The sequence below is a fragment of the Poecilia formosa genome, unplaced genomic scaffold (assembly GCF_000485575.1).
Source record: "Poecilia formosa unplaced genomic scaffold, Poecilia_formosa-5.1.2 Scaffold52, whole genome shotgun sequence".
In the NCBI taxonomy this organism is placed as follows: domain Eukaryota; kingdom Metazoa; phylum Chordata; class Actinopteri; order Cyprinodontiformes; family Poeciliidae; genus Poecilia; species Poecilia formosa.
Genome location: NW_006799991.1, coordinates 84,052 through 98,084, shown reverse-complemented (window position 1 = coordinate 98,084; position 14,033 = coordinate 84,052). Strand labels below are relative to the sequence as shown.

The window sequence follows — 14,033 nt, the reverse complement described above, 5'->3', positions numbered from 1 at the left end:
CCTTCTTCTTCAATATCATATGCCACTTTATACTGACCTGTCAGATGAAATCCAAGCTCAGTACATTGAACAACTGAAGACCAGATGTGAAGAATCGGTATTAACAGTGTTGATTCCTTTTCTTCATAACTTCTGCAGTTCCCTCTGACTCTGAGTAAGTATGAACTTTCGACAAAATTCTGACTGGTCTATGTCAGTATTGGGACTCGAGCAGTTTTATTTGCTTCTGTGTGTCTGCTTCTTTTTTTTTTAATTACCCCAAATTTACAAGGATTCCCAGAAATTTCTGTGTTATGAATTTGAGTCACTTCTTTATCACTTTCGCCTTGTGATCAGGATGGGAAGGAGGCAGATCGTCTCAACACAAATGTTGAAAGAATTTGCTCTCAGAGGATTTCTGGGTGCACCTCCTAATCCTTGCCATTGTCCCGTGGTAAAGTTGTGAGTAAGTCTGTTCCGATTTATGAGAAACAGCCACACATGGGTTGGATCAAGACACCTCACTTTTTGGCAGGACACATGAGTCATGATAATACTTACCTTTTTTGCCAGATAAGTGATTCTCCAGATGTTCTGAACAATTGTTAGGGGGATTAATTCGTTTATCAGGGGAAACAGCTCTGGATCAGTTTCTTGTCTTATCCGTCATCCTGAACAGTCTCTGTCCTTGATGTTTTTGTTGGACAGAAGGGGTTACATTGGTGCCTTCTTTTATCACAAAGCTGTTGCCCAAATGATTTCACTTCTCATCAACCTGCTGCTGATGTTAAGCAAGCTTTGCAACGGTGGCGGCACCATTCTGTAATGAACTTGCAGCTAAGGTGATGAAGAAAACCTTTTCCAGGTAATTACAACACTCATCTCTTTAGAGAATATGAAGGATTTTGAGGGTGAACTGTAATGTGTGTTTTTTTTAATCTATGTTTTTTTTTATCAGGTCTGCAATATCTTCAAAAATGTTATATTGCTAAGTAAACTTTTTGAGCCAATGGAGCTCTTTGCAATTACTCTAATACATCAGATCAATCTGTAGGATAAATAAAAAATGACTTTAACTGTCATCTTAAAAAGCTGAAGTTACAACGTTTGCCAAACACAACATTCGTGCCAATGCCAAAACCTTTGGCCATTATTGTGCTCTGAACGTCTGGCCCCAAGCAGTCAAAACAAACAAAGGCCCAAAAAGCTGAGGTTGAGGAAATCCTTTCCTTAAGCACAAGAAGCCACAGAGTTTCCATTGTACTGAAAACATTTAAAAGACCATTGCTTAGGTTCAGCGATGTTAGAAAGTCGAACAGATTCTCAATTCTCAAATTGCTCAAGATATTGCTAAATAATAAGAGCGAACAATGCAGTGTGATCTGGCCCAGTCGTCTTTGCAGAATTGTTTTTAATTTAGCTGCAATGGAGGGATGTAAATGAACTGCTCGAGGTCAATCCACAGCATCTCAAATGTTCAGCTGGATGTGTTTGGCAACTGTGAGGAAAGTCATTAATCAGCAGGAGGTTTGCACCTTGGAACTCTAAAATGGTCGCCAGTTTGGAGGCAAATGAGATCTGCGGTGCTTTAGGTGTTCTTCTGCGACCTTTGGTGACCTCTGGGTCTGGCCTAAATCTGCTTTTTGAGACTATTGGCATGTTCCCAATAGCTTCCTTCATTTATGGAGCAGAGAAATAAAAGTCTGAAAGTGGTTTAGTGAAACTGAACCCAAAAGTATCCTGGAATAAATTTATGATTCACAAATGGACCAATTATATTTTTTAAATAGGACCAAATTGGCTTGAATAGCTTTTTCCTACAATGAATGAATTTGATCATTCACTTTGCATTTGTATGTGTTGTTTGATGATAAAATCAAGAACAGAACAATTCTACATGGGAGTAATATTTTTTTTTTACTGCTCTGTATGTTTCACAAATGTCTGAAATAGGACAACTTGACATGATTTTGGTGACAGTCCAAATCAAATATAGGTCCTTGACTGATGTTGCAATGAGTAACCGTTCTCCGGCTCCACACTTCAGCTGGTGTGTTAAATCTTTTCTGTTTCCTTGTTCAGCACAACACCTTTTGATTTGTCCATGCTAAGATTCAGGAAAGAAAAAAAAATTAAATCATCATTCCAAAACTATTTACAAAATGAAGAAGCTATGTGTTTAGATACCTGCCACTACCAGGCTGCTCATCGTTTACTTATCAACAAAAAAAGCAAAAAGCTGAAAAAACTGCAGAACAAAAAGGAATTCCAAAATAAACACATTTTAATTGTTTAAAGTGGTTTGTTACTTTGTAAACATGTACCAAATGTGAAATCCTAAACTAACACTAATATTAATAATTTAACCAAAGCCAGTGCAAGTTGTATTTTACTTCAGCTTCCTATTTAAGCTTTAAAAAATATATTTATAGAAACAATAAAACGAAAGAACTTGATTAAAATTGTATGATCAAAAACATTAAATGTCCATTAAGCTTTTTTTCACAGTCACGTTTTTGTACATGTATTGCACAACATGTTTTCATATCTGCAGCACATTCATTAGAAAGTAGTGTTAGACTGAGGAAGTGAAAAAAAGACTAGAAAACACTATAAACGCTGCTTTTTATTGCAAAAAGGTTTTATTTGACAAGCAAAATTTTAAGTACACCACTATAAACCATGATCAAGTTAAATCGGTTGCTTTCAAAAGCCTCCAGATCATTTAATACGTGGCAGCTCATCAGTGGGTACTGAGTACTGCAACCTGCTCAGAGCGCTGCGGTTCGTTATTGAGCAGAGACCCCAAATCTGATGCCGCTGGAATCCAGCCGAGATATCCAACAGAGACATGTCAGAGTGTCTTCTAATAAAAGGCCTGTTGCAACAACCCAGCATGAGAAGAGAGAAAAAAACGGGGTATTGAGTAAGATTTTACTTTCACTCTCTGTTCTGTCCTCAAATTGCCTTAACAACAAAGTCAAGAGGAACGTCCTTTTCTCAGTCTTATGTAACCACTGGGTCTATCAGAGGGTTTTTTGTTACCAAATCTACCTCAGATGTAGACATGTCAATCACTGGGAACGTTTGGAAAACTGTGAAAAGTAATTCTTATCAAGGCGCCTACAAATTGTTGAGGCCTGGAGTGAAAACTTTCTTTAATGCTGCCTTAAGGAAAGTTAACAGACCACTCACCCATAATGCATCTGGGGTATAAGGCATTACTACAGGCTTCATATGCGGTATGAGTGTAAGCAAAAAATAAAATGTTTAAAAAAAGTAGCAAAAAACAGTTGGATTCTCTGACTTCATTTCTTTATTTTATTGTTTGTTTAGAGGGAGTCTCCTACTCTAGTCTTCAAGAGCATTGTCCTGCAGGTTTTAGATGCATCCCTGCTTCAACAGACACATTAAATTCAGATTGTTGGCAGGAAAGATCTTCTGTAACAGTCTGTAATGCACTGAATCTGAAGAAGCCTCTGACTGAAGATGCCCTGCCTTCGCAAAACGGTATCATGAAGACTGATTACTATTCTCTTGGTTAATTGTTAATTAGCCTTAGGAAGAGGTTTCCATATTGGTTTTGTGGGTTTAGTCTAATTTTCTTAACAGTTACTGGTGGGTGATCATCAACTTAGAGGTGTAGACATGGAATAAAACTGCTGCTTAATGGCAGATGCAGACACATGATTTTATTAAATATGATTTGTACATTTACTCAGTAATTCAAATAGATGTTTAAATATGTTGTAACCCTGGAAAACATGGCTAGCTCACTTGAAATAACAAAAAAAAAATTGGGGGAGTGCTTAACAAGCAAGTGAAAGTTGCTTCCTGTTTCTAAATGACAGCATGTTGAAGAGTTGAACACAGTACTGGGCGAAGGGGGTCAAAGTTTTTGCAAGAATAAAAACATGGATCCCTTCTGTCTGAGCGCTGACTTTTCTAACTCTGGCTACAAGTAAAAACTTTTCACTCCCACAATAAACGGCGTTCAACTGCAGGAAATCCCAACGGACATGAATAAAAAATAGAAATCCGATGCTCTCGCTCCAATCTGTGAGAAGATATTTCGCAGTCACATGTGAATGTGCAATTTGCGCGACAAAGCTTTAAGCCTTGTAATTCATTACACATGGTGCTGTAAATCCTCCCCATGTGGCAAAGTTTTTGCATAAATATTCAGCAGATTTGGCTTGTAGCACATGCACCTCTCCAGAAATACTGAGCTGAAAGGATTTACCATCCCGGCTGAATTTTATGCTTCTGACAACATCGCTTCAAAGAACAATGTTGTGTGGAGGTGATGATAGACAACCATAAGTGCAGGAAGTGAAATAGGCCGTGAAGTTTTGCCTCATGTTTCACAACATATGCGCATGGTGAAGATCTAGTTTACAACGCTGTTGACAATATTGACTCTGAGGTTTGTGTTGTTCTCTACGACTTGCATGTTTTCACAACTTCACTCTGCTTCCCACATTTGGGCAATCAGGCTAAACGGAAACACATTTTACTGTTTGACTTTGTGAATCAACCAGTTGATATGAAGGAAATCATCCTTAACATCAAACTATATATAATTATGATTTATTTACCTTTACAGCAAACAATCTTCCTCACATATATAAGAATAAGTCAATGAGAATCAACACTAATATATGGACCTAAGCTAGCTAAAGACTATAAAAAAGAATCAGTAATAAACTAAATCAGTAGCTAAACTTGCTATAAATCCAATTAAAATCTATTCAATGATGATTTATTAAATTAAAACAGAAAAACGCAAACTACCATGTTTTCCAGATTGAAAGTTGCTCCAGAATATAAGTTGTATGAGACAAAAAATGCATCATGAAGAGGTAAAAAAGCAAAAGTATTTAGAAATAGTCAAACGTGAGAAGATGTCATTAATTTTGAAGATATGACTAAGTAATATGTTCTGTTCAATGACATGTTTTTCAACAAACTCACAGAAGCTGTCGAAGACAGCAGACAGTTTGCATTTCATGAAGTATACATTCACACAGCAGGTTTTAATGTTTAGTTATGATTTGATTAAGCTTTATGATCCTCTTATTCTGATTACTTTGAATTTCACCTGCATTGGAAAAGAGTTTATTTTGACAAGACCTAAAGTCTGGTGAGTCCATCTTGATGTTAAAGTAGAGATGTTGTAGGTGAAAGGTCAAATATTGTGTGTGTGTCCGCTAAAGTTACAAAATGACAGACATAACCAAAATAAATTAGCAATGTTTGAGGTCAGACTGAAAAGAACTTGAAAAGGCGAAACTATTGTTCTTTTTTTCCAGACTTGAAGCTAATGACAAACACAGTCCAGAAAACAAAGGAAAAAGGCCAAACTGAGAAACAAAAGAAAGTATGAAGAAGAGGCTGTCAGTCCAATAAACATTTTAGGAGCTGGGTCTGGAGATGTTTTACAAAAATCTCATGAGGGCGTTGAAGAATGTTTCTCAGGTTTCTTTGTTGTTGTTTGTGTTTCGCCCCAAAAATTCTCATAAATGACTGTTCAAGAGTCCGCCAAAGCCGACCACCAAGAGTTTGATCACCAACACCCACACAGCATTTTCTCTCCCCCTAGAGACATTAAAACTTCATCTAAAAGAAATTAACTACGGTTTCATTCAAAATAAAGACAAAATGAAGCAAAAATTCAACCACGAGAGACTCGCATGAAGAGATGCAATTAGGAAGTTTTATTTGGCGTTCGGACCACGGCAGAAGACGTGGGTGGTTTGAAATGCAATTAACTTGGATGAGCAGTTTAGGTATCATCACATCAGTGCTTCTCCTTGCCTTCCATTGATGCTGCTTACAAGTTGTAGTTTATATGACAAGCTTAGCAGACGTGCAATTCCACCAGGTGTTTGCTAAATGCTGCTGCCACTAGTCTGGAGGATCTGACTGGGGAAGGACAGGTGGTCTGTGGGGCTGAAGCTGAACTGGGGACTGTCGCTCCAAGAGTAGGAGCAAGTAGGTAAAGAGTAGGAGCAAGTGTTTAGATACCACCTTCAAAGGAAAAGTCTGGGTATGTATTTTGATGACGGAATGACATTATAACCCTATATAAAACTCAATGCACAGCAGACTTTAAGACAAAATGGTTTCATTCATCTTTAAGTTTTAAGGATGACTTAGCTCGTATTTAAATACTTATCACTAATGCTTCCATGAATTTATTAAAACATTAATGAGTGGAGATGAAGAACAGATTTTAAAGCAGCACGTGCTGCACAGATTTAGTCTTCATTTAGTTTAAAATGCTACTCATATTATGACAAGATTGAGTTTGAGGAAAAACTCCAGAGCTGGGGCAGGCAAGAATCCAAAAGTGGAAAAGAAAAGTGAGCAGCTGAAGGAAAATAAGCATGAAGAACAAAAGCCATACAGTTCCGCAATACTGCAAAAACACATCCTAAATGTGTGTTAAACAAAAAGGACACAAAGAAAGTCAACCGTTAAAAAAAAAAAAAAATTAAGTCTTGTCCTGTTTGTCTTGTCCAGTATCTTGAGAAATATGCAGCAGCTCTCTTTTGGCAAGCTAGTTGAGTTTTTAAATAAGCACTAAGTACTTGTTTTGATGTTCTGCTGCAGTCTGTTTGAAGAGGCTTGATTGCTGAACAAACTGCAGCTGCTCACACTTGTGTCTTCCTTTGTAATCACTGAAGAGAAGGGAGTACATGTCAGCAATCAGGCAAGAAACAGGAGACATTTAATTCACTGAACTACAGCAGCTCAGTAGAACGCAACAGTTCTGGATGAAGGGATGTTTAATGATGCAAATGTTTCTTTGTTTATATATTTTTTGGAAGATTTCGCTTGTTTCAAATTGAAAATCCTTCATTTGTATATATAAAAAACAATTTTCACAATTTCTACTTTTGACAATTTCTACTTCTGACATGTTCATCTAAATAAAAGTTTTAATGAAATGTGCACACAATCTCAGATTTCTAAAAATTTTCGGATTGATTCCATTCGGCCTTTTTTCAGGCTTGGCTTTAGTTTTAGATGAACAAAAACCCGAAACAGCCCACAGCCTCCCACAGAGATACACAGAACAGATGTGGTGTTGGCTGTCTGTGGTCAGCAATCAGACCGTGACCAATGTGATACATTTAGGAGGACGATAAGTATTAATAAATAGCTTGGAGATTTAAAAGAAAACAGACGTGAATCTTCTACACAGTATCCATTGCAATACTCCTGTTGCTGTAACTGTGGTTAAATGATCAGATTTCAGTGCTGCAAGCATTGAACTTATCTGTGGGTTGAACTGTTCAACCTGAAGACAGAAATCTTTTACTGAGAAATGTGTTTTAAAACAAAGTTTTCCAAAGAAGAAATAACTGAATGTATCAAATGAGACTTTAATAGTTAACATTTTTACATTGCACATCTGGAGTTGGAGACATCACAAAGCTCCGATCAACCAATCAGAAGCAGATGGCTGTCGTTCCCACATTACTATTTCCTAAAGTATGTAATCGTTCCGTCTAATAAAAGACAGTTTCACATTCAAGGTTTGTCGTGACAGAAAGTATTAGTATTGTAATTTACTGTTCACAGTGCAGCTTTCAACATTTCTAAATTGTCAAAATAAGATTTCTGATGTAAGTACTTTGTTGAGCATTAGCCGGCGTTCCGACAAAAGATTTGTTTTAATATCAGTTCAGCAAGGTCGTTTATTTCTCATATTTTGGAGAGCCCAGGTGGACTTTTGTCCACACATTGTTTTTCTTAAAAGTTTAAGGGATCATAACTACGTGTTTTGTTTTTATGATAAATATCAGAAGCCTTTGTGACAGTTTTTTGTTCGATTTGGTTGAAATAATTTTAATTAGGTATCCCTACGTAGGAGAGTTCCTCACTGTTCTGCATTGTCTTCATTTGATAATTTCTGTCAATGTGACGCACTGGGGCATCAAAGTTTTACACTTTGACTCTATCCAGATGTCAATAACTTGTCCATGATCTGTCCTGGAACTTCTTTAGATCAGGGAAGATGTTTCACAATTTGAGATCTTTAAGTCTGCTTCTTGTTGTCCGAAGTTTTGTGGCCAACAAAACTGAACCAAAAAAGTTATTATTTACATCATATCAATGTTTCTACTATTTTTTCATAGAGGCAGGTCGATTTATCATTTGGAAACTTTGTTTAAAAGTTTGATATGTAGTGTTATCAAACTTTAGCACTCCATTGTAGATATCCAATTAATACATGTTGGGAAAAAAACAGAGGAAATCAATATTCCAGTTATACGAGAGGGTGGTATTGATATGCATCTGTGTGAGGTGATGTGCTTCATTTTCATGACATGACTCATTTTGTAGGCTCACACTCCGCAAAGATCAAATTGCAGATCTACTCATGGCATCTACGGAGGAGGTGTGGTAAAGACTGAGCAAGGAGGAAGGCAGACTATAAGAATACTGGCTCAAAGCAAACTGGGTCAGAGAAAAAGTTTTTTCTTTCAAGACATCGTGTGGAGTCCTGAATGTGAGCACGTGAGTTTTTACTCTGCTTCTTCTCTTGATTTTGCAATCTTTGGTTTTGCAAACATGTTTTAAAAGAGACTGAGTTCAATTCTGTGCCACAGATAAGTGGTGCGAGAGAGTTGGAGCTGTACATTTTTCAGATCTTGTTAGATTTCTGTAAGCAAAACTAAGTGTGCTGGAGAAGGAACAGCTGCACACAGCGGGATCCCAGACAAATTAAATATACGTAATCAGAGGTCAGAGCATGTTTGGTGCAGGAGGACAGATATGGGGGGCTTGTGTTGGAAATAATTTATCTGTGTATGAAAGGGGAGTTGTTTGATTTGTTGATATTCTCTCTTTCTCCAGCGAACAGCAAGCAGCAACAGCAAGAACAGCAGCAACCATGAAGTTTCAAGTTTTTGCCATCCTTCTGCTTTTCACCTGCATGTACCTGAGTGTGGCGCAAGGTGAGTGGACAATATTAGCTGTAAGTGGGATGCAGTTCTTCTGCATTCAATTTTAAATGTCTTAGTGAGTCAGTGTTAGGCAGATTAGTATTTTTTTATTTAGACCGTATATGGTTTGTTTTTGCAGAACTTGAAAAAAAAACTTGGCAAAATTAGAGGTTTTGGTGAAACAAAAGTTGAAATCTTCTTGAATTGATCTTCAAACCACATGTCACTGAAGACAAAACCAGAGGGTAAAATAAAAAAAAACAAAACAAACAATTGCTTTTCAAAGCGTGGGCATCATTTTCTTTAAAGGCTTTTAACCGCAGCACGTTAAGGTTGTATCTGTCGGGACTTGTCAAATATGGATCACTTGGCGGTGATGACAGATGTGATTAATGCAGGAGAAAAACTGTTTGCTCCGAATAACTGAAGCACTTTCTTTTCAAAACGACTTTCTCATGGGGAGTGATGCAGTGAGCCAGTTGTTTAATCCTTTCGTACTTGTCAGAAAACACTTTGAGGTACAAAATTTGTTCAGTCGAGATGAGTTTAATAGGTATTATCAAATCAAACCATGAGACTTCAGATCTCCCCGAAATATTTGAACTATCACCTCTCACAAGTAGCAGACACGCACGACAAAGCTACTAGTTTATTAAAGAAATGGTATTATAAAAAACATTAATAATGTTGCATTAGCTGCAGTGCAAACATTGTTTGGTTCCATTTGCTGAAACATTGATTGATTAATTTGAAAGTCTTAATGCTCACAGAACATAGATGCACAACAGAGCAGGGCAGTAGAAATAAGCAGACTAAAAGATTTAACGTCTAAGTTTCAATATGCATTCACATTCTGTTAGTTTTTAATTAATTGCCCCTTCTTAAGTTCACGATGGGGATCTTGGGGGAGGAGCCTTCCCGGATGATGTTGGCTCAGAGCCCCAATGTTTTCACAACTCGATGCCAAAAAAGAAAAAAGAGGAAAGAGTTCATAGCGAGACACTTCATGTTTTACCAAAAGATGAAGTAAAATAGTAAAGATCCAGTCAGCTGCTAAAAAAGTGGGCATGTCTGCAAAAATCCCTCACATTTTGCATCTTTTTTTGTTGCTCGCCCCTTCCAGGCTCCTATGACAACTGCTGCCTTGGCTATATTAAAGAGAATGAAAAAGTTCCTAAGAGGAACATCGAGAGCTACAGGATACAGGAAACAGATGGCGATTGCAACATCAGAGCGATTGTGTGAGTACCAAATGTGTCCTGCTCTCTACTGCCTGATTGGCCTTTGGCTTAGTAGCGTAGTTAGAACTGGCAGCTTCTGGGGGTGTAAATGCAATAACATGTTTAATGAGCAGGTGAACGGGTCCAGCGGCAGATCAAAGCAGTGCAATCTGAAAAGAAAAAGGGTGTAATGGTAGAAGTAACTATAAAACGTTTCGGCTGTGTGCAGGTTTACCATGAAAAAGAGGCGCGATGGCGTAAGGAAAACCCTTTGTGCCAATCCTACGGAGACCTGGGTGCAGCAGCAGATGAGCATTGTCGATAGAAAAACCCTGAAAAAGGTAAGAAAAATAACACAGTCCTGCAGTTTTGTCTTAACGCCTACCAGACAATTTCATCCATTCACCTTTCGTAAAACATTTGTCTTTGCAGAGTTTTTAAAGGAGAAATACCAGAGAGGAGAGAGAAGAGGGGTCACTTCACCTCCCTGTCAGGCGTCGTTTGTCATCTTCGATCACGTGGATTGTGTTTCACTTATTTTTATATTTCCTGTTGCTGAGAGTGAATGTAAAACATGTAAGCAGTCCTTTATACCACAATCATAGTTTATCATGAAAGTTATAGCCAGTATCAATAATTTCATTTATACGAGCCATTGCTGATACTGTCCACTTCTCTATGATGTGTAGAACCTGCTAAAAATGAGCCACTCTTTGGCAGCTTTAAAATGTGAGTAAATCTGTGTAAAAAAAAAAAAGAAAAGAAAAGAAACACCTTTGTGATAAGCTGATTTTTCTTTTTATATATATATGCATATATATACAGCAAACTATTTTTGTATCCACAACAAATGTACATTGTTTTTCCTGCAATAAAAAAATGGATTAAAAGCAAAAACTGTGCGTTTCTAAAAACAAACAGCACGCATCAAGATGTTCTAAATCAGTTCAGCCCTGACCTGATTTCAAGCCAGTAGTTGATGGAAGTGAAAGCAAGAAGGAAAGCCCAGCTTTCCCCGCAGGGATCTCTTGTTTGTGTTGTTTGGCATCAGCATTAAATGACTGCACGATCTCTCAGCTCAATAAAACCGTCTCTTTACCAAACCCTGTTTCCCAAAGATTGATGGTACGGTTAAAAACGAACCGCTTTCTGACACGGGTAGTTAAGTGTGACGTGGATGGATTAAAGAATAATGACTTCCAAACTTTTCATGTGTTAAAACCTTGGATGTTTGCAGAAAGTGAAGGTTTTTCATTAAAATATTTTAGCCATATAAGTGATGAGGATTTAGGTGAATATTAGTCATAAAGTATCATTAGCATATTTTGTTAATTCATCAATATTAATGTTAATTCATCACTATTAGCACATTATTTATCATTTAACATGTTGATTTATGATTAGTAAAAACACAATTATTAAAGTTATTTAATGTGTCATAGCTGTTAATGTGTATTTGAAATTAGTTGATGTAGCGATATTTCGCACATAATTTAAGTTGTGGTAGATCTGATTATTATTTTTCTTTTGTAAAGTTTTATTCCAGTGTAATATTGATGACTTATTTTTAAGCTATATTAATATAAATAAACTGTCTCATAATTTCTCGAACAGCTGTCTTAATGATTTACACTTCCCTTCTTATTAAACATTTTTATGAAAAACTGAAAATAATAAAGTGAGTTAATATTAGATTGAGATTTATTAAGATTCTTTTCTCACTGTTAAAAAAAAAACTAAGCATCTTTCACTGATTGAACAAACCACCAGGCGCAGATAATTAATGTAACCTTGAACTAATTTCTTTACTCGTCACTTGCAATAACTTGATGGCGCAAAAGTAAACATTAAAACAAAAAATTGAGGTAAAAGAATATTTCAAAGTTATTTCTAGTTCTACAGGGTGTGTTTGTGTGCTACACATCAATCAGGATTAAATAAATAAATAGTCCATATAGGGTTAGGTTGAGATATTATAAAATTTTTTATTTATATTTAATAAAATATTACCCTCTATGCTTCACTATATTGCGTTTGTGTAAGAAAGGGAAGTAGCTAAATTAAAAGAACGTTGTTGAGATAAGTTAACCTAAAAGCATAATAATTAACACAGGTAAGAAGAAAAGTGTTTCTATAAATGTCACCCAGGCAGCAGTATTTGATGTACTGAAGCAGAATATTTTAAAAGTGTTGGGATTAACAAATCCCAATGTATTTGCTTTAAGAAATCCCATCCACCCGTCGCCACATCTGAAATATTATTATGTCAATACTTCTGTCAGATGGATTCAGTTCAAAGTAAAAAGTATGTTTTTATTCCCCTTTATCCTGGTGAAAATAAAAACTTCTTCCACATGTCGAGTCAGATCTTTTTTAATATTCCGAGGGATTAGCTGTTCCCTCTCGGCTGGAGAAAACGTTCCAGCTTCTTGTTCTAAATAAACTGTTTAAAATCCCTCTAGCGTGGCTGGAAAACTCACAAAACAGATCTCATGATAAGCACCATTTTTGACACTTTCTCATGATCTACGCTTGATAACACTTTTTCCTCTTTACTTTTAAACAAAATGTCTGCAAATCCAAACATTTGCTCAGTTTTTACGTGTCCACAGAGCTTTTAGAGTTTCAATCCGTTCACAGAGAAAAACTAGATAAAAAAAAAAAAATATATATATATATCTAAGACAATCTTCTGGGACATCATCTTGTTACTTTTGTCCGGTTAGGATCCGACCTTTGGGGAAAGTTTTGAGTACGTTTCAAGCCTCGAATAAGATGCCAGTCATCAGATTCTGATGGACATGTTGCGAACTGCCTTCAGACGTCATTAACACCGTGGACTACGGGCTGAGCTTTGCACTGTGTAAACAGCAATGTTATTTCAGGTGCCGTACCCTAATTAGGTTTTGTTGAACAAAAAGCTGAAATGCATTGTGGACTCTGGGTGCCTGCATTGCTCAATAAAACTAATTGAACATAAAAATGTTATCTTGTTGTTTACTTTTTAACCGGCGTCACATTTGCGCTAAGAAGATTTATCTACTACTTAATCAAAACATTATTAACAGGAAATGTGAAAATAACACCCTTTTATAGATAAATGTCTTTGTTTTGTCTTTTTGAATAGCCTGACTCATCGCTAAGTGATTTTTCCAGAAGAGAAAACCAACTCCTTCACATACTAAGTTTATTGTAGTTAGTCTTTACCTCTTTCAGATCATCTTAGTTTACGTAATCTAATTTTTGTTTAGGTTAACTTTTCTCATCTGAGATTAGTTTCAGTATAATTTATTTTAATTTCTGAGCTAAACTAACTTAAGCTGATCCTATCTTGCTTCAGTTTGTCTCAGGTTAACATACAAAACTTCACGTTAAATCAATTTAGCTTTGATTTTTTTCTGACCTCCTCCTACATTAATGTTCTCAGTTTAGTTAAGCTTGTCTGAGCCACAGTTGGAACCAGATATTTACATACACTAAGTTAAATCAGATTAAGCTTCTCTAGGTCAGCCATAATTACCAAGATTATTTCTAGAAAACTTTTTGAAAAAAATCATAAGGCCAGTATAAGAGATAATTGTCTTTTTTATGTGACTCAAATCAAACCTTTTTGATTAATAAAATCTCTGACAGATTAAAAGACACATCTGAGTTAATCGGAGGAACATCTGTGGCTGTATTTCAAGATGATGCCTGAAACACGCTGCTTATTTTGTTAACATGATTGTAAAATAAAAACAAATCAGCTAAGATATCATGAAGAGAAACTGAAGTGGAACTGCTCAGTCACAATGACCATTGTTACATTTTTAGGAAGATGCTTGTACCATCCTAAACATCAAGTATGGCGGTGGACAGCTGGACAAGTCTGGTTCTT

General features: G+C 36.4%; 1 protein-coding gene across 2 annotated transcripts; it reads left to right on the top strand.

Annotated features, from left to right (window-relative positions):
* The first annotated feature begins 8,396 nt into the window (after positions 1–8,396).
* Positions 8,397–11,255, top strand: ccl25b (chemokine (C-C motif) ligand 25b). Of its 2 annotated transcripts, none has more exons than XM_007552643.2 (5): positions 8,397–8,508; positions 8,848–8,948; positions 10,060–10,177; positions 10,386–10,497; positions 10,589–11,255. In XM_007552643.2, exons 2-5 carry the CDS (start codon positions 8,885–8,887, stop codon positions 10,595–10,597), a joined length of 303 nt encoding a protein of 100 aa, XP_007552705.1. In that variant the 5' UTR covers positions 8,397–8,508; positions 8,848–8,884; the 3' UTR covers positions 10,598–11,255. The 2 variants fall into 2 exon arrangements, with proteins under 2 accessions (XP_007552705.1, XP_007552706.1); XM_007552644.2 differs by having other exon boundaries at positions 8,411–8,500.
* Positions 11,256–14,033: the final 2,778 nt, after the last annotated feature.

Bases quoted from the DNA above. Each gene is read 5' to 3' on its own strand.
- ccl25b (XM_007552643.2), top strand. From the start codon at position 8,885: ATGAAGTTTCAAGTTTTTGCCATCCTTCTGCTTTTCACCTGCATGTAC. The intron at 8,949-10,059 runs GTGAGTGGACAA...CGCCCCTTCCAG, and splicing joins GTACCTGAGTGTGGCGCAAG to GCTCCTATGACAACTGCTGC. The intron at 10,178-10,385 runs GTGAGTACCAAA...GGCTGTGTGCAG, and splicing joins TGCAACATCAGAGCGATTGT to GTTTACCATGAAAAAGAGGC.